The 21,197-nt window shown below is 36.4% G+C and overlaps 1 protein-coding gene across 3 annotated transcripts; it reads left to right on the top strand.

Moving 5' to 3' along the window:
• Positions 1 to 1,856: 1,856 nt before the first annotated feature.
• LOC145668966 (venom serine carboxypeptidase-like) lies at positions 1,857 to 21,197 on the top strand. 3 transcript variants are annotated; one of them, XM_081737260.1, is made up of 7 exons: positions 1,857 to 2,196; positions 6,430 to 6,616; positions 8,802 to 8,945; positions 11,857 to 11,931; positions 12,893 to 12,967; positions 18,505 to 18,671; positions 20,557 to 21,197. In XM_081737260.1, the coding sequence occupies exons 1-7, from the start codon at positions 1,879 to 1,881 to the stop codon at positions 21,076 to 21,078; spliced, it is 1,488 nt and encodes a 495-aa protein (XP_081593386.1). In that variant the 5' UTR covers positions 1,857 to 1,878; the 3' UTR covers positions 21,079 to 21,197. The 3 variants fall into 3 exon arrangements, with proteins under 3 accessions (XP_081593386.1, XP_081593388.1, XP_081593387.1); XM_081737262.1 differs by lacking the exon at positions 12,893 to 12,967; XM_081737261.1 differs by lacking the exon at positions 11,857 to 11,931.

The following is a 21,197-nucleotide window of genomic DNA, read 5'->3' on the forward strand; positions in this document are numbered from 1 at the left end:
ATTCAATAAATCGACCGCAGGCTGATGAAATGCAAGGTGTGTAGGTTGACGTCAGATAAGGTGACTATTAGGAATGTGAACAATGGAACAATCTGCATCTTTATTCATTAAGAAAGTCATAAAAGGAAAGAGTAAACACAAAATAGAAATTCTTTTATGTTAGATCGTGTAAATGAACTATAAATTGCAGTGAAAGAAATGGAAATTAAAATATAATGTTAGCATTGATTTAATAATGAAAAATCACTGTCCGTGATTTCAAATAAATAATGGTTTTCGTTTTCACAGAATCTCAGTCTGATATATCACATGTTCAAAACTTCTTCTTCTCCTCCTCCTTCTTCTTCTTCTCCTTCTTCTTCTTCTTCTTCTTCTTCTTCTTCTTCTTATTATTATTATTATTATTATTATTATTATTATTATTATTATTATTATTATTATTATTATACATCATTCATCGTGATATCTTCACACGAGATAGGGAGAAGCGAGAAACAGACAACTAATGTAAATGTATAAAGGAAGTTTTGGAAAACAAAACTACTTAATAATCAATCTTAAGGATCGTAGATATATCCTATATATGTACACGATCTATACATGTACATGATCTACAGAACTAATTTCATCTTGGTCAAACCTGGTATAGATATAGACCTTGAGTTGCTTAGTAAGCATCCATATATTTTTTCTCCACAGACATTTGATTCAAGAGTTAATGATAATTAAAATTATTGTCTTAAAAATTGATCAATTTTACACAAAAAATCACTTATTGCTACTTATGCGTTAGAACAAGAATTAGGTTAAAACACATGAAATAAACCTGTTTTAAAATTACAAATTGCCATTTAGAACAAGAATTAGAGAAAAAATGTGCGGAATAAACCTGTTAAAAATCATTAATTGCTATTTAGAACGAGTATGATGGGAAAACATATGGAACAAACCTGTTAAATTTCATTTATTGCTATTTAGAACAAGAACTATGGGAAAACACATGGAACAAACCTGCTAAAGTTCGCTTATTGCTATTTAGAACAAGAATAAGGAATAAGGGGAAAACAGTTTGAAGAACCTTGTTAGAAAGTTCATTAATTGCTATTTAGAGCAAGAATTCCGAAAACACACGAAAGAGATTTGTTAAAAATTCACTAATTGCTATTTAGAACAAGAATTAAGGTTTTAAAGTATGGAACAAACCTGTAAAATTCATCAATTGCAATTTAGAACATGATTCAGGAGAAAAACACGAAACAAACCTGTTAGAGTGCTATTTAGAACAAGAATAAAGGATATCACTTGAAAAAAAAACTTGTTGAAAAGTCCTTTAATTGCTGTTTAGAACAAGAATTATGGAAAACACTTAGAAGAATGTGTTAGAAAGTTCATTAATTGCTATTTAGAACAAGAATTAGGCTAAAAAATAGGGAACAAATCAGTTATAGTTAATTAGTGCTATTTAGAACAAGAATTAGGTACAACACATGGAACAAACCTGTTACACGTTCATCTTATGTCAAATGTTAACCAGTTAAACGTTAAGTACATGCAGTGTTTAATTGTAACAGATTTTTTTCGATCAATAGAAGATTATTTTTTTCGCAACGGGAATTGACTCATATCTTTAATAGGAATTCCCTTGATAGTCCGATGTAATTACATAACATGTCTCTGCCCAGACTTTATCATCTGAGTTTATTTTCTAAATAAGACAATAATGTTAGATAATTAGAAGTACTTGGACAACATGAATTGACAAAATAACTCTATGTGAAGGTGAGCAGATAATATTCACAGATAATATTTGTATATATATAGTTACAACACTTAACATAATACCTCCTTATTAAAAGTACAACTGATACAGGAAAGACCATGAAACCGTCTCTGCATAAATTATTTATCACTTTGTTTCTGCTTGCGAGCATCAATCAGTGTCTAGGAAATCCAAAGAAACATTTAAATAGGCAAAGGTTGTTGACGGTGCCTGAAGTTGGACCTCTGCCTGTCCAAGGAGATGTAGGGGAAGCTCTGATTCTGACGCCACTGATCGAAGCCGGAAATCTTGAAGAGGCTCGCAATTTGTCTGTGGTCGGTGATCTGGGCATTGAAGGCGTTCCTAGTTATTCAGGATATTTTACTGTCAATCCTGATTATAATGCAAACTTATTTTTCTGGTACTTCCCAGCACAGGTGAGTTTACTGTTCAGTAACCTTTTACGAACCTACTCATATCTGTCTTTCTCTTCTCTTTCTGTCCGCCAGTTTCTCAATAATTTTAATAAAAACTATCTGATTTTAATAAAGCTCCGATGTAGTTTAAGCTCTGATGCCGGGTAATAGTCAATAGAAACGGCCTGCAGATCGAACACAACCAGTGATGGAAACACTGCATTTCCTAAGTAAGTGGAACACTGAAATTCGGCTTAAGAGGTCCCATCACGTCGAAATTAAAATACCGCTAATTTTACGGTGGTATCTTCAAGTAGATAAAAGATAATCGACAAGTGGAACAAGACCTCCCTAGACAATATTATTTTACATGAGATACCGTTATCACGAATCAATTACCTGCTTTCGATTTCCATCCATTTAGAAAATAGGCATTTATTTTCGCGTTCCTAAAAATGGTTACAAACGGAAAGCTACCTGGTTATTCGTTATAATAATACCACATGCAAAATAAAATTGTCTAGGGCGCGCTTGTTCCACATTTCGATTATCTTTTGTCTTACTGTAAAATTAGCGGTATTTTAATTTCGCAGTGATAAGCCCTCTTAATACTCGTATAAGTGAATCAACTCCTGTAATAATAATTATAAAGTAAGCTATTTACCTAAATCACAGTTATTAGCCACTACACTGAGAGATAAAAAGGTTTCCTCTTCAAATCAATACAAACAAGCAGGGCCGTGTTTAACATTTTTGCTGTCGTGGGCCATTATTTTAAAAAAAAAATGCCACTCTCCTCCCTGAAATCAATGAATACCAGTATAGAAATTTAAGACACTGGTTAATCAAAAAACTAATCTAATAAGATTTTTGAATAATAATACAAGTTTGTCACAACAACGAAACAGTCCTAAATAACTAGCGCTGATGACTGGGTGACAGCAGTGATGCCAACCTAAAATGTTCTAAAAGCCCATCTTGAGAGGCACAAATTCCCATGTTGGTCTTGAATATCCCACACTCAACAAACTTTTCAACATTTAGAAAATATGAAAAGTGAAATTACCATATGTCACTCACTATCTTTAATATATGAGTGAAATCAGACCTTCTGCGTTAGTCAAATAGTTTATGAATAAGTAATTGAAGAAAACAGTTGAAAACGTTGACTATAACAAGTACATTTCTTTGTCACAACTTAGTATTTTCATCATGCTTTTGTGTCGCAATCTTGGGTAGAACATAAAGAAACTAGACAAGACAAGCATCGTTATCCAATAATTGTTTGAGGAAAAGTTTTGCAAATTTACTGATTTTCGTTTTGAATTCTTTTCACAGAGTTGTTAATCAGTTTCTTGTCACTTGTTTTTGGTTTCAAAGTAACTGTATAAATCACTTGGCTACTAGTACCCTTTTTACAGTAAAAAAAAAGAGCACTTATTTCACATTTATTGAGAACTTGTTAATCTACTTCTTGCCCATAGAGGTAAATTTATAGAAAATCCCAGAAATAAAGGGAATAAATAACTGTGAAAATTCCCTTTATCCCTTTTCGAGAAATAATTGTCAAAAAATTCCAGAAAATGGGACTTTTCCCACAAGTTGGCATCACTGGATAACAGGCTTTGAAATCTGCAGATAATCCTGAAGTTAATCTGCAATGGATAGATTTTGAAATTACGATCCAAGATAGATTACGTGTCAACAATAGAAAAAGATAAATAATTTATAACAAAAAACTGTATTACTTCTTCTAGCCTAACATTCCCATGTCATAGTCGGATGCGCATGCATAATAAATTTCTGAAATTTCCTGAACAAAAATGCTTTTAAAAAAGTGACCCCAGAAAATTTTGCTCTCCCCTCCCCGAAATTTGTCGACCTGGGTCATGACCCATGCTGGCCCGTGGGTAAATACACTTCTGTATATAAGTGATTACAGAACAATGATGCCAGAACGTGAGTTATGAGCAACGCGAAAACGTGACTAGAGCATTTCTATTTCAAATTTTGGGGCCGCGGTGGCTCAGTGGTAGAGCGTTCACCTCTGGTGCTTGGGTTCCCGGGTTCGATCCCAGCCCCCGCCAAGTGAACTTTGTGGTGGACAAACACCGTGTGCGTGGGTTTTCTCGGAGTTCTCCCGTTTCCTCCCACTTTCTTCATTCCACCATTTCATTCATTACTCATCATCACCGTCTCCTTTAGCCTAACCGGCATAACCGTGGGACGTAAAACTTAAAGATTTCATTTTTTATTTCAAATTTGCCTCCGCTGGCACTGCTGTCGATGTGTGTTTTCCTGTATCTCCCTCGAAAGAAGCGGGACAAGTTGCTGTGGTCGAGATCTTTTAATAGTTGGATGCGGACAGGCTTTTCCCAAAACAAAGGGATGGTTTCCTTCGTAAGAGGGCTACGAGGGTGAGGCCGAAGTATGTTTCATATATTTACCGAGGGCACACTTGAAATAGAAGGCTCTAGATACTATGAATCGGCACTGAAAGTGTTAACCTTATCAATTGTAAATTTCATCGATGGGTGACTCAGGGACTCAGTGGTAGAGCGCTTACCTGTGGTGCTTGGGGTTCTTGGTTCTACAGAGGTTGTTCAGTCTACATTTGGCCAATTTCGACTTACTTAAAAATTTAGAAGAATCCATGGCACCAGGTCTGTAAGTGCTCGATGTGTTTCCATTGGTTCCTAACATTAGCCCGACAGTGTACTTTCCACTGTAATAGGCTTCTCTGAAGAACTGGGAGAAGAATCTTGTCCCATTCCCTTTACAAAGATTTCCAAAGTCCTTCCACAGTTGTCACACGCCGTTTTCTCAAAGCCCGCTTCAGCAATCCAAATCCACAATAGTCCATAGGACTTGCATCTGGAGATTTAACAGGTACATCATTGAAAGGCATCACCTGTATACAACTTGCCTCCTCCATCTCCCTGTAGAATGCGAGGGACGATCGTGCGGTATGTGATGAGGCCTTGTCCATGTGAATGCGCACCAGATTGGCGTCATTACTGTACATTGTTGGAATCTCATGCTCGTAGATCGGCCGCATGATCTGCTCCTGAAAATACTGCGAATTTATTTTGCAGTTCTACGCCACCCTACGAATCTTCAGTTTACCTCGGTAACAGTAGTCAGTAACGACGATGAACCCTTTTGGGAAGGATTCTTTACAGACTCGAACCCACCTTCTAAAGTAAATCCATGCTTCATCGAGCGTTACGACGTACATCCACCTTTGTTTTGCCAGATGTCGTTTGTACAGCTTCCGGGCGTTACATTTTCGTTCCTTTTGGTGGGCATCCGTGAGAAGATGGCCGCGAGCTTTCATGACTTTTTCCAGCTTGAGTTAATGGTGTAAAGTCCGGTCTACAGTTCCCAAGGACACGTCAAGAAGATTAGCCACACATCTTTGTGTTGGCGGATTTTCTTGCATTGCCATTTTGCGAAGTTTCCTCTGCATAGTGGAAGTGGCCTTGGTGCATTCCCGCTCCCTAGGCAACTTCGTTGGTGATCCAAATGGTGGAGCATGGTTGCCCTTGTACTCTTTATTAACATTTTTTTTATTACACTTAAACTGATGTTGCAACCATTCTTCTTGCACTGTTTTCTAATGACAGAAACACTAAAGTGGACGTTATAAAGAGCCGTAACTAGCCTTCCCAAAACCGGCTTAGTTTGGGCGGCATTTTGGTCTCAGAGCGGAAACCCACACACTTGGAAACAAATTTAACACAACACTCACAACAATGGTCCTGTTTTGTGCGTTATTGTCGTCCGCGCGAAAAAAAACAACTCCGTTCCCACGAAGCCACTGCACAACACTGCAGAACGCCACGAGCCAGGTCGGGTGAGTCCATTCTGCCCGGGAGAGGGTAGGAAGGAAATCGGCCAAACGTAGGCTGAACAACCTCTGTATCTCCGACCAAGTAAGTTTGTGGTGGACAACATCGTATCTTGGGTTTTCTCGGGGTACTCCCGTTTCCTCCCACTTTCTAATTCCATCAATTCTTCCATTATCTTTCACCTGCTTTAATCATCCGTCTATCTTAACCTAAGAGGAACAATCGTAGGACGTTAAACTGAGTAATTTCATTTCATTTCATTTTCTTCACGGACAGGTTGTTTTTTTAAGTTGCTTGTAGTTTTGGTAGCAAGAGGAAAAATTGATAATAATTGATCACTAAATTTTCGTAATCGATTTTTAAATATTTTCAAACATTTAATCTTTTAACCATTCTGTTTCAGGAGGTAAATCCGGAAGATGCCCCAGTTCTTCTGTGGCTTCAAGGAGGTCCAGGTTCCTCGTCTCTGTTTGGATTATTTTATGAAAATGGTCCTTTCAAAGTAACGGAAGATTTGACTCTTGTTCCAAACAATTACTCATGGAATCTTCAACATAATGTCATCTATATTGACAACCCTGTAGGAACAGGTAATTGATAAGTAACGAAAATGCAATATAGAGTTATTAGTATTTTAAAATAATTTTTATTTTACCTATTTTAAATAACAAGTATAGTTGGCAGTTTGCTTCTATGATAAACGAATTTAATGGTTCCTTTTCAGCGGGTGTTGTTTACCTAGACTCCTTTATATATATTTACCTTGTCCATCGGACTGGAAGACAAAAATGTATCCATCCATCTGTGAGAAAACTCTAAAGATTACTTAATACATTACCATCAATTTTCGCTGGATAAAAGTTAAAAATAAAGTTCTTTGATGGAGGGCATATTCAAAGCAGAAGTATTATAAATCAACCAATTTTGGTTTTAACGCTGTTACGGACCAAACTGTTTGTTCATTTCAGAAGATTTTTGTGTTATAAATTTTATCTGTAATTCATATAAATTTTGTCAACCACGAGAGAAGTGATAATATATAAATCTTTCGTTAATCATTTATTGCACAATCATGAGACTTCTACAGGCCTTCAACGTAATTCCCTGCAGCATGTTGTACTCATTGCTAGATGTGGGGAAGTCGCAGGATACCAGGAGCGGTGCACTCATTGTTGATATCTGCAAAAGAGCGCCCTAAAGCTTGAAGTATCGAATTTCTGGTGCGGAAACGCATCCCTTGCAGTGGTACGCATGTCCGGTGAATAGGGTGGGTGCTCTAGAACCTCCCAACTCCATCATGCAAACAGGTTCCTCACAGCACCTGTGTTGTGACAACGGGCGTTGTCATGCAAAACAATGGGTGGATTCCTTATGAACTTGGGTCGGTTTCTGCGCAGTGCAAGACGAAGATATTCAAAAAATCTGCGGTAGTACACTGCATTTACTGTCTGGTTTGGAGGAACTGCATGCCGTAATATGACAGCACGTACATCGTATGCAACTATCAGCATCAGCTTCACAGTCCCCGTTCCTGACAGCTTCTTGAGTCGGAGAGATTATGACTGGCGCCATTCATTTTATTGGCGCTTAAATTCTGTCTCATGAGAGTGCGCTCATGTTTCGTCAAATGCGATGATTCTGCCCAGAAATACGCGAACTTCCCGTCTGTAATGTGCGAAATGATCACCGACGACGGCGTATCTGTGCCTTTTTGATCGTTTGTAAGGTGGTGAGGTACCCACCGGGATGCAATTTTTCGGTAACCAAGAACATTGTACAATACATTCAACATTATAGTGTGGGATATTCCTACCTAGTTAGCCAATTCCTTGGCAGTCCAACTCCTGTCCACATGCAGCAAAGATTGAATCAATTCAATGGCTCGGTTTTCGACCCCATGTCGACCTTCACCCGAATCCTGTTGTACACTATCATATCCTGCACGAAACGCTGCAACCCAATGTGCCACAGTCCGATACGGCAATACGTCATTACCGCATGCTTCACGCAGTCTAGTGTGATATTCCCTGGCATTTTTTCCACTGGCCACTTCGATCTCTATCCATGCACGTTGTTCTAACTTGAAAAACACGCTCTTTAGAGTGGTGTGATTTGACAACCTACATTGAGCACACTCCACTACTATCGCTGCAGCACCTACACTAGCGCCGCCACCCGAATTGTGTAGCTTCATCATTCAGTCTCTACATGTATTGCCAACAGGAGCTCGATAAAAAATCTCTGCGCGGGGATAAAACAGTGTTGCCACTTATTTCTATTCAGTCCTCGTGTTAAAGTGGTCGCTTCTGCGTAAAAGAAAGGCTCCCAGACTACAGTTGACGCCTCCCTGTCTGCCGTGGTGGAAAAACTGATAACATAGAAGTACCAAGTTGTTGGATAATTGCAACAGAACTTAGAAATTGGTGCACTAAATCGCTTCATATAGCCACATAATCGGATATACCTTTTAATTGATGTTTACTCAAGAACTTTTCATGCTAAAATCGATAACAATTATTGGAATGATTAAGTTATCATGAGGAAACTGGATCTACTGCATACAAGATTGCAATCAGGGTTATCAAGTTTTTCCACCACATCCGTCAGTTAATTTTACGTCTGAAAAATGTTGACAATTGCATACAAAACTAATTACAACTACAATAATTATGATTGATGATAATTCATTTGTATCGGTGACTAATGTTTGTCAGTTTATATCCATTACTGATAAAATGTTTTTCTTAAAGAACAAGTATATATTATTTGTTATAGGCTACAGTTTCACAGACCGTGGCGGATATGCAACAAACGAAGTGGAAGTTGGAAGAGATCTGTACGCTGCTCTCATCCAGTTCTTCACATTGTTCCCAGAATTGCAGGATAACGATTTCTTTGTTACTGGAGAATCGTATGGAGGTGAGTACTTATATATTTATCTTATAGCGATGTCAGCTGCTGCGGATTCAGTGATCTAAAGTTTTTTTTTAGTTGTTATCTAGTTGATATCGTTTTGTTTAAAATATTTCCTTATCTCCTCTCAATGTTCTAGTCCTTCCTGAAGTCTTTAGTAGTTAAGTGTTAATATTTCTATCAAGAGATGCTTACGAAACCGAACTACTTGGCGTAACAAAACTTGTTTGTGCGCCTGAGCCGCTCCAACACCATCTGTCAGCCACCGCCTGAACTACGTTCGGTTCAGCGACGAATCAAGGGATGCTTTCCAACTTGAAAGCCGGTTTAGAAACATTTCTTATTTCCTTATACAAAGTTAAATTACCCATCATTTCCTTTCTCCAAACAATTCCACTTTCCTCAGCATTCAATTTGTATTCTTCAAACTTCTTTCATTTATTGTAATGGAATAGCTCTCAGTATACCAAGGCGCAAAATTTCAAAGTCAGACGCACTCGCCAATCCAAAAATGGTGAAATGATGGACGCCAGTATCTCTCACGTACAAATTATGAGAGGTACACCCCTCCATATGGCCATTGGTTTGACAAAGAAAGAGTTTCCATCAGGGCATAAAATATCAAAACCAAATAATTAGATTCAGGACAATCAATTTTGAATTGGATAATTCATATACATGTAAACCATTCTTGCTGAACACTAGTCGCCAATGGCGACCTGGCGACCGAAAATTTTGCGCCCTGCAGTATACTATTTTATAGAATGATTAATTAGTATATTATCAATTTGTGTTTGACAGGTTATTGACAAGTAAGAAGGCAATAACTTAAATAGAATTGATTCAAACGATTTCAAGTCACAAACTTGCAAAGAAATATTTCGTTGGAGGGAACGGTGGCTCAGTGGTAGAGCGTTTACCTCCGGTGCTTGGGATCCCTGGTTCGATCTCCTGCCAGGAAAGTTTATGGTGGACAACATGGTGTCCGTGGGTTTTCTCAAGATACTCTCGTTTCCTCCCACTTTCTCATTCTACCAATCTTTCCATCATCATTCACTTGCTTTAATCATCATCTTCCTTAGCCTAAAGGGATTAACCGTGGAACAGTAAACTGAAACGTTCCAATTCATTTCATTACGAAGATTTCGTTGTTAGGTATATTTAAATATATGAACTCTCAAGTTTATAACAAATTTCTACACCTGCGAAACGGTCAATCTCTTAACTTTTCAAGACGAAGTTCCTACTTTACTCAATCTTAGATACGTGAGAGTTGAATGCCTTAATAACAAATCAAGAAATATATAAGAATTGTTTTTCAGAGTTTTTAAAGATAATATCAGTTAAACTCACATCTCCATCAGAGTTTTAGAAGATAATATCAGTTAAACTCATATTTTAATCACAGTTTTTAAAGATAATATCAGTTAAACTCACATCTCCATCAGAGTTTTAAAAGATAATATCAGTTAAACTCATATCTCCATCAGAGTTTTTAAAGATAATATCAGTTAAACTCATATCTCCATCAGAATTTTTAAAGATAATATCAGTTAAACTCATATCTCCATCAGAGTTTTTAAAGATAATATCAGTTAAACTCATATCTCCATCAGAGTTTTTAAAGATAATATCAGTTAAACTCATATCTCCATCAGAGTTTTTAAAGATAATATCAGTCAAACTCATATCTCCATACGAATATAAGTATTTTCTTTCTTGATGGTCGTCCAAACGAATATTTCTTGGTTCACTCATGGCAACACACTAGGAACTTTTGGGACTGAATGGGCTTAGTGACCTGTTTCGACTTTTATCTATACATACTTATCACATTTCAAGCTTTGAAGATAATCGCGATTTTCTTCTAAATTGTATAACACTTTCAAAGTTTCCACACTTGACGCTTCCTCTTATTAGTATTCACTTTAGTAGACATTGTAATCCTCGTACGTCCGTTAGTCCACGAGATAACTCCTAAACGAAGGATACTTTTTCAATTCTTATTTTCTTCTTTTTCTCCTAATAGATATTTAGGCAGAGTTCGTTAATGGGGATCAATCCGTTATTATCTTCACGTGTAACAGCGACTTTAATAGTAACAATCCATCTCCCATTTTCTACCACTGAAAAAATGTCCATAAATCTAAAATGCTAGAGGTTACATATTGCAACGTTAGATAGCAGCACAACAGCCTTCAGCAGTTGACATCTATCGGACGAAATTGAAACTTCTAGAAGTAGGTAAAAGTATACTTTTTGCATGATCCTGTTAACTGCCTGTAAAGAGGTTGATAACTTCAAGTATCTGGGAAGTATTTTGACAAGAGATCAAGTCAAGAATTGCCATAGCTAAAGAAGGACAAAACAAGAAAAAATCACTTTTAACTAGCAGCCTTAATATTAGATTAAGGAAGAAATTGGTCAAGTGCTTTATATGGAGCATTGGACTTAATGGTTCAGAGACTTGGACATTAAAGAAGTTAGAGAAGCCATAATATCCCCCAATTGACTTTTGTAAATTCCCTCTCTTATAAAGAAGATACAAGTACACCAGTATACATAAGTATATTATATTTACAGCTCTGAAAACATTAAGCGAAAGTTATTTTCAAAAAGTTTAACAGTTAACGACATTTTTAGGTTAATATATGTCATTAACTAAAATGTCTAGTGTCGTCTTGCCAGTATCATAATGAAATAGTTGATGGGTTGTATATTTTAGTGTGAGGTTCACCTTAATACGTTCCTTTTTATTAAGATTATTATTTTTGACCACAAATTACATATCATTTAACACCATTATTTTTTAATTTTCTCAAAAACTACGCATGATAATTTACATTCATGCATGCCATTTTCTTCAGGTCATCATATATAATATTTCTGTCTTATTTATTTATTTATTTTGTTTCAGGAAAATATGTTCCAGCAATTAGTTACACAATTCACCAGAATAACCCAACAGCCGATTTGAAGATAAACCTTAAAGGTAAGTAATTACAATACAATGTTTTGTTTGCTACTAACCCTAATATAAGCACGCATACATTTGTTGCATGTGATCTCGGGTTCGATTCCCGATGGGAGAGCACGAAAATTTATTTTTACATTCAGTCACTTTCATTTGTTTTCCATCTTCTTAAGCCTAAAGGGTATTATCGGGGAAGGGGGAAGAGTCCATATTAAATTAAGCAATGATGCTTCTGGTCAAAATTTATTATTTCAAAAAACGCTCACAAAGTTATACTATATTTAAACATTTGAAAACAAATATATTTTTTGACGCCCTGGAATAAGTTGACTGCTTTCTATATATATTTTTTTATTGATATTGAAGCTTGACACGTTGCAATAAACCAAAAACGCGGAACACTCAGTGCCATAGCTAAAGAAGGACAAAACAAGAAAAAATCACTTTTAACTAGCAGCCTTAATATTAGATTAAGGAAGAAATTGGTCAAGTGCTTTATATGGAGCATTGGACTTAATGGTTCAGAGACTTGGACATTAAAGAAGTTAGAGAAGCCATAATATCCCCCAATTGACTTTTGTAAATTCCCTCTCTTATAAAGAAGATACAAGTACACCAGTATACATAAGTATATTATATTTACAGCTCTGAAAACATTAAGCGAAAGTTATTTTCAAAAAGTTTAACAGTTAACGACATTTTTAGGTTAATATATGTCATTAACTAAAATGTCTAGTGTCGTCTTGCCAGTATCATAATGAAATAGTTGATGGGTTGTATATTTTAGTGTGAGGTTCACCTTAATACGTTCCTTTTTATTAAGATTATTATTTTTGACCACAAATTACATATCATTTAACACCATTATTTTTTAATTTTCTCAAAAACTACGCATGATAATTTACATTCATGCATGCCATTTTCTTCAGGTCATCATATATAATATTTCTGTCTTATTTATTTATTTATTTTGTTTCAGGAAAATATGTTCCAGCAATTAGTTACACAATTCACCAGAATAACCCAACAGCCGATTTGAAGATAAACCTTAAAGGTAAGTAATTACAATACAATGTTTTGTTTGCTACTAACCCTAATATAAGCACGCATACATTTGTTGCATGTGATCTCGGGTTCGATTCCCGATGGGAGAGCACGAAAATTTATTTTTACATTCAGTCACTTTCATTTGTTTTCCATCTTCTTAAGCCTAAAGGGTATTATCGGGGAAGGGGGAAGAGTCCATATTAAATTAAGCAATGATGCTTCTGGTCAAAATTTATTATTTCAAAAAACGCTCACAAAGTTATACTATATTTAAACATTTGAAAACAAATATATTTTTTGACGCCCTGGAATAAGTTGACTGCTTTCTATATATATTTTTTTATTGATATTGAAGCTTGACACGTTGCAATAAACCAAAAACGCGGAACACTCAGAACATCGTGATATGTGTGCTATAAATAATATCCAATAAAGTTGTAATCGTTCGATTCGAATCTTATTAATAAGAGAAGCAAGTCGATTGAAATAAACTAAATTTATAGATTTTTAATATGCCATTTGTGACCTTGTCGCACCCAGAAATTTTTGTTAGGGGGGGGGGGTCAAAAATTTAGGGCGCGGGATCCAATAGTACAAGATACTACGTTTATGTATATTGAACCTGTTTTATTCTGCACCCGTAAAAGACGATCAGTAATTGTTAAGAACTGTCGTCCATAGTCTCAGGAAAAAAATATAGAATTAAATCGCTTTTATAAGAATAAAAGAGTACAAATAAAGTGTAAGATTAAATATTTAGGCTACATCAATCATTTCTCAGCTAAATCAGGTAAAGTTACATTGAAAAGATTTATACAACATATCGAGTTATGGTTCTGGTAGTTCCTCCGAGTGGGAGCGCCTGGATCCATCAGTGAACAGAAATTAGAACTCTGCACACAAAATTACAATACTATTACTTTTGTTTTCTATTTTTTCTTTTTCTTCTTTTCTTTTATTTATTTATTTATTTGCTAGTGAATCCAAAAGAACCGATCATGTTTTATGCAAGCAGTTCATAAAATCTAAATAAAAATGATACGCTGAGTAGCACGACAGAACATTTAGTTTTAGTACTGAGAGACTGTAGTTCGATAGCAACCATTTATCATTGGCAACTTTTGTTCCTTAAGGGTATACTGGCATAGGTTGAGCTACACATTAAAAAAGAAGTTTCGAAAAACCAAAAATGGATCAAAACATTGCGATCTTGACCAATAATCAGGTTTTGAATCAGAGGCCACAAAATTTTTGAACGGCCCCTAAATCGAGTTTTCCTGTTATCTATGGAATAAGCACATCATACTGAGTTAAGTGATAGTTTGGGTTTGGCTACACTATATGTAGTTCTCCAGATATAAGGTCTACAAACAAAAATTTGATTGAAAGATATTGAATTTTTGGGTTAAGTTCCAAAGTTGGTCGCCTGTTTCTAGCAAAATTTTGAAAATTTACTAGGAAGAAATTAATAATTTGCTTATTGTGTGTTTGATAATGTATAAGGGGCGCAAAAGTTGTGCTTATTTTCTTATATAAACGATTCTAAACATGGCACTATTTGGCAAGCGGAGAGAACTACTTGGCGCAAGTTTACTGCATGGTAGGATTGTGGGAAAGTATACAGACACTCATCCCTGAGTATGGGGTAACATTATTAAATTTAGTGAAACAAGGTTAAAATCAGAAAATCTATTAAAAGTAGGTAAAAATCATGGCCTAATAAATCTAAAAATAAATTGCACAAATCGTTGCAAAGAAATAACTGTAAAGAAACGTGAAAAAAAGTTATACATTTCAATTTAACACTAACATAACCAACATGGCAGGGTTCTGGAACACAGGTCCCCTTCCCATTTAGCTGTAATAATGACAGAAAACAACGTGTTCTCCGGGGCTCTAATGCGTCTTCACTCGCTAACGCTTGCTGGCAATACTATATGAATTAAATATTAAACTTCGGTGCAGAAAGGAACCAATTATTACGCTTTAAGCCAAAAATTAGGACGACGATCAACGTCGGAATAAATACCGAATCTTTTGATCAAGAAAATAAAGTATAATCAATTTATGTTGAAAAGTATATTTGTTGCGTTCTATAGATAGGCCCTATATGTTGTATATTTTAACTCTTAATATGTATTTTATTTGTACATTTTTTCTTCAAGTTCAGTGTTTTGCAATATCGTGTTTATACAGGGTGTTTCAAAACAGCACCGACAACGTTTAGGAGGTGGTTTCTGACACCAAGACATGACAAAAAGTATAGACCAACCTGGGTGTACAAATGCTTCCTTTCGGAGTTATAGGCTGCCGAAATCATGAAAAATTGAATTTTAAAGGCCCATAGCTCCAAAACTATGGGATCTACCAGGGGCGTAAATAAGGGCCCCGCAGACTCCGCATTGCGGGGGCTCTCAAGCCATCAGGGGCCCCCAAATCGTGAAGTAGGAAGTAGAATATGGGCCCCACTCCACGCTGTCTGCGGGAGGACCCCTAAGCCTTTAGTTACGCCACTGGGATCTACCATAGTCGGGTCAAGACTTCACTTAGGAACTAGTATGTGCCTTATCCAAATATCCATGTTTCAGATTCTGAGGTACTTCCGCAACTATTTTTATAGAGGTGGTTGTTGAGTACCGGTACTTCAAATTATATACTCGTAGCCAAACTCCCTCTATAAAAATTGTAACGTGAGTACCTTAGGATTCTGAAACTTATATTTTTGGATAGAACACATTAATTTCTAAATGAAGTCTTAACCCGACTACGGTAGGTTCCATAGTTTTGGAGCTATGGACCTTTAAAGTTCATTTTTTCATGTTTTCGGCAGCTTATAATCGGAAAGAAAGCATTTGTGCACACTGGTTGGAAGATACTTTTTGTCGTATATTGATGTCAGGAATCACTTCCCAAACGTTGTCGGTGTTGTTTTGAAAGTCATAATTAGAAAGTTACACAATATTAAATTCTATAGTTTATACTTTTAACTTGGTTTGACCTGGCTATGACCCAACCACTAATTTGCTTTGTTAAGAAATACAGAGTTAAGCTCTTCAAGTACGAATCTGGGATCGAGTTGGGAGTGCGGAAATTAAAACATCGTCATTGAATATACGTGTAGTTTAGTTATAGTCATATACTAATGTAGAGTAAGGGAGCCTAAAATGAAATACTATTTTGTTTTTTGAGCACTATACTGAAAATACAAGGAGGAACAATGCCAATATAAATTAGGACTATTGTAGTCTTAAACCATATATTCAATTTGGAAACACAACAACTATTGCAAAGAAATAACTGTAAAAAAAAAAGAGAGAAAAGAAAAAAGAAACTACAAGAATTAGAAATTATTCGATTAGTGAAAAAAATGGTTCCTAAAGTGGAATACCATGTATTTACCTCCGTAGTTGCACACTAAGCGCAGTGAAAAACACAATATACTGTCTCTGTGACCAAAAAAAAAGAAAGAAAGAAAGAAAAAAAAGAAAAAAGAAAAAGAAAAGAAAAAAAGAAAAGAAAAAAGTCACAAATATAAAATTTTTATTTCTCTTCAGCACCAGAACAATGAATATGACACCACGAATTGTATGTCACACACTTGATCCATTATTCCCCGTGCGTATCATCCGTAAAAAGACCTCCATGAAACATACTTTGAACACTTTCATTACCAGTAGCGTGCTTTTGTTCTTCAGGAAGAGGAAAGACGAATCACTATCATCCATTAAACTATAAACATCCTAGCAGACGTTGAATCTGTATCTTACGCAGAATCTTTGCTATTAGGTCTACGCCTTTTCTTCTTAACCATTTGCTTCTTTTTTGAGGGTGAAGAATATTTCCTTCCCACACGTGTTGACTTTACTCCAGTGAAAGACGGGATGTTCTATAAATCTCACGACTTCAGAGACGGTTCTTCACTAATCCACCAGATTTTGATGGTTCCAATTGTTTCTTATATGAAGCTGCTGTTATCATTGAAACGTGTCCTATAGATGTTTTCCTCGACGATTTTTGCAATACTTTGGGAACAGGGGAAATATGTTCAGGGCCAGTAAAAGTAGCTCTACCGTCTTGATTAGTAGACGATAGAGTGTCTTCAATGTTTGCATTAAGGAAGCACTTTCGTCAAATAGATTACGATTAAACCTAGAAAGACCAAAGGGGGGTCAATTTTGCCCGTGAGTTCTTTTTTATGTAGTTTATACGGATTAATATGTATTCAGAATTCTCTGTTTTTTGTTATTGCTTCTTTTGATGAAAGGTTCATCTTTGCTTTTTTTTCAACTGGAATATACTGCATTTTTTTTAAGTAATTCATATTGCAGATGCGAGCATGGTCTTTCTAGGGTTAAGACCAGCTTTCAAAATGGAATACCAGGTACAAAGCTATATTTAATTTCACGCTCATGTCACTGCTTCCAAAATAACTGAACAGTAATAGAAATTAGCTTATTTTGGAATACTGAATTATAACTACTCCCAGTCAGAATTATAACTAAATTTCAATATTAAAAACCTTAATTGTGCTGTAATATACACTTCTAACCAAAAACTCAATTTTGATGAAAATGAACTAATCTCTCCTGTTAGTTTGCTGTGAAAGCAGCCACTTCATCACTATACTTCAAACGATGAGGGTGTCCATCGTCACACATTGCAATGTTGGAGTCAGCGTTGCCAACCTTAGTTGTACAAATATCATGGTACACAGGTACAAATATCTTTTGGAACGTATTCCACATTAGGCTCCCTTACTCTATAGCTACGAGGCGTGTTCAAAAAGTATTGGACCTTATTTTTTTCTCTCGTAAATCAATGAAGCGCGGGTGACTTTCTTCAGTGTAGATGTAGAGAGGACACGCATGCGCAGTCGTGATTCTTTTTTTCCCGCCCGCAGAAAGTGTCATTCTCTGGCAGTCAGCCAACGAGTGAAGACGTGTACTGAGCGGTCTCGGATTTCAGTTTTTTGTAAAATGACAGAAAAACTTGAGCAGCGATATTGCATCAAATTTTTCCAAAGGCTTGGCGTCACCCAAGCAGGAACCATTCAATTGAATTGTTACATTCAATACTGAACGAGAATTTCGGAATGAGGAGAGTGTCCTCGAGATTTCACTCAGGCTTTCATCGCCAAACACAACATTCCTGTATGTTGTCAGGCTCCTTACTCACTCGACATTGCTCCGTGTGAGTTTTGGTTATTTCCCAAGCTGAAAATGCTACTAAAAGGGACCCGATTTGAGTCAAGAGAAGACATCATGCGGAATGCGACGGCACAGTTGCTCACCTTAAAAAAAAAAAAAAAAAAAAAACTGCGTTTCAGAAGTGTTTCTAGCAATGACAGGAGAACGGATAGAAGTTTGTGCATTACCAAGGAGACTACTTGGATTGATTTTCAAATCAATAAATGTATTTTAGCCAACTAAACGTTCGATACTTTTTGAATACACCTCGTTATTATACGTATATTTCTATACCTTATTTGAAAAGAATTATTTATCTGTTTTATTATCACTTTTTGCTTTTTTTTGTGTCTTTTAGGCTTAGCCGTTGGTAATGGATTGAGTGATCCTATTAATGTTCTTCACTACAGCGACTATTTGTACCAAATAGGATTAGTGGATTCCAACACAAGAGACGAAATTAGGTCCAACGAGCAAATAACAAGGGAATACATTGAACAAGAAGATTGGATAGCTGCTTTTAGTGTATGTTTTTTTAAGATAATAAATATATTTCTTTTGTAGTCCTCATTAAGTATATTTAAGACTTGTGATCGTTAAGGCATCTAGCTTTAGTGTGTCCTAGTTTTATGTCATTCGTTCTATTGCCAGTGGTAGATGTAGTCCGGGACCGGGGGGCTCAGTTTTCTGAGCGACAAATAATTTAAGGTCTTATTTATTAATTTTTGAGTTGATTTTGAATTTAACGTCTCGTTCAGCAGCGAGGCTATATGAGACGTGGACCTACTGATTAACGTGGAATCCGAACCACATGAGCTCCCGCCGGGAATCGAACCCGGACCTTCCACGCCAAAGGCGCTTACGCTAACCGCTTATGCACGGAGGAGCTCCTTTATTAATTTTTGAAAGTAAACTCATGATATACCTATCATAGTCCCGGCGGGAGCTCATGTAGTTCGGATTCGACGTTAATCAGTACGTCCCGTACTCAACTTATCATTGTCTGAGTTCTGACTGCTCCTCCCACCAGTTTTTAGCTTCTGGATCAGCCACTGTCTGTTACACAGTTTAATGGGAACAAGTTCAAGTAATTTGAGTCGTATGACAAAGAAGTTTCTTGTAATTAGTTGTCACATTTGTTGAAGTTTAACTAAATTTTAGCAGGAAATTGTAATTATCTAGATTTTGAAAGTTGCACAACGTCCAACTGCGGTGACTAATTTAACAATTATCCGTTGCTCTTCAACCGAAAATTCCACGTTCCCAGTCAGTATCAGAAACACGTCTTGCTCATAACAAACAATAAAAAACAATGCAAATACTCACAGCCAGTAACGATTTATTTCTGATATGCTCTGAAGGCGATGTGCTTGGTGTTGAATTAACACACAAGTAATACGCTAAAGTGGTAGTCATTTTGTGTTATTTCAACACCTCATTTTTTACTGTGTACTTTTCTTCGTTTCTCATTAATCAGAATTTTAAACTCTTATTTCTAAGAAAAGATCTCCGTGCACAGATAAGAAACAGTTTCTCAGATTTAAAGAATGTATTTTTAACAGTGTAAATAAATTTGATTGGCTGTATTTTAGCTGACGTCATCTACACTACAATACTAGTAGTAAGTCTCCTAGAATAATACTTCAACATGTGTTGTAACACAGGTTAAAGTACTACATATCAATAAAGAAATAAAATCACTGATCAGAAGTGGATCAGAATGAACTCAAATCTAGGAATGATGAGGGCAGCTCTTTGGTCGAGAGCATACCTCTGGTGGGTGGGATCTCTGGTTCGAACCCCGGCTGAGTAAGTTTGTGGTGGACAACATCGTGTTTGTTGGTTTTCTCTGAGTACTCTGGTTTCCTTCCACATTCTCATTCCACCAATTCTTCCATTATTATTCACTTGCCTTAATCATCCGTCTCCCCAGACCCGTAGCCAGCCCAAAAACTTTAGGGGGGGCCGGCTGAAGATAGGGGGGCCCGATCCAACCATATGATAGTTCATAACCATATTATAGTTCTTTTGCAAGCCTACTGTAAAACTTTTAGGGGGCCAGCAAAAATTTAGGGGGGCCCGGCCCCCCTAGACCCCCCTGGATACGGGCCTACTTCTCCCTTAGCCTAAAGGGCATAATCGTGGAACGTTAAACTGAAAGATTCAGTTTTCATTGTTTAGGAACGATGATGTAACCGATAGTATAAACTTTTAGCTAAAGAAAAGTGTGGTTCCCAGTCCAACTCAGAAGCAAGTAACTACTGCTAAACTTCTTATTTTTTAACTTAAAAATTACTAATGTTTAAACATTTTTTTTAAAAAAAATTAGAAATATGATTCACCCCTTGGTTTTCAAATTCAAAAATATTAAAGTATACATGGTACTTACATGACAATATCTTTATTTCAGGCTTACAACGATGCTTTCTCCACTGGTATAGATGCAGCAGGTTTTGTGAACTATTACAATTATTTGTATGCCTACGGAAATCCAGCAGAAGATTATTATGGATATTATGTGCAGCAGGACTCTGTGCGAAGAGCGATCCACGTCGGTGACCAAACCTTTGGCGACGGCAATGTTTATGGTAATCTAGTTAGTGACTGGATGCAGTCTGTGAAACCATGGGTGGAAGTTCTTGCAGACAACTATCGTGTGTTGTATTATAATGGACAGCTTGATATCATCCTGGCTTATCCTTTGGAACTAGGTTTTTATGAAACCATGAATTTCAACGCTGCTGAGGAGTATCGAACGGCAGATCGTAAGATTTGGAGAGTGGGAAATGATTTGGCTGGATATGTGAAATCAGCTGGGAATTTCACCGAGGTTTTAGTTCGTAACGCTGGTCACATGGTTCCTTCAGATCAGCCAGTCTGGGCGCTGGACCTTATTACTAAATTTGTGGCTAACCAACCACTTGCTCCTTGAAATGTATTACAAAATATGTAGAATATATTATACCTACATTATGTATCAACAAAAATAAAAACATGTAAAACAACACGATTATGGAATATCATGTAGTCAACTCTATTGTATAAAACAAT

The sequence above is a fragment of the Thermobia domestica genome, chromosome 13 (genome assembly GCF_964235325.1).
Source record: "Thermobia domestica chromosome 13, izTheDome1.hap1.1, whole genome shotgun sequence".
NCBI classification, from domain to species: Eukaryota; Metazoa; Arthropoda; class Insecta; order Zygentoma; family Lepismatidae; genus Thermobia; species Thermobia domestica.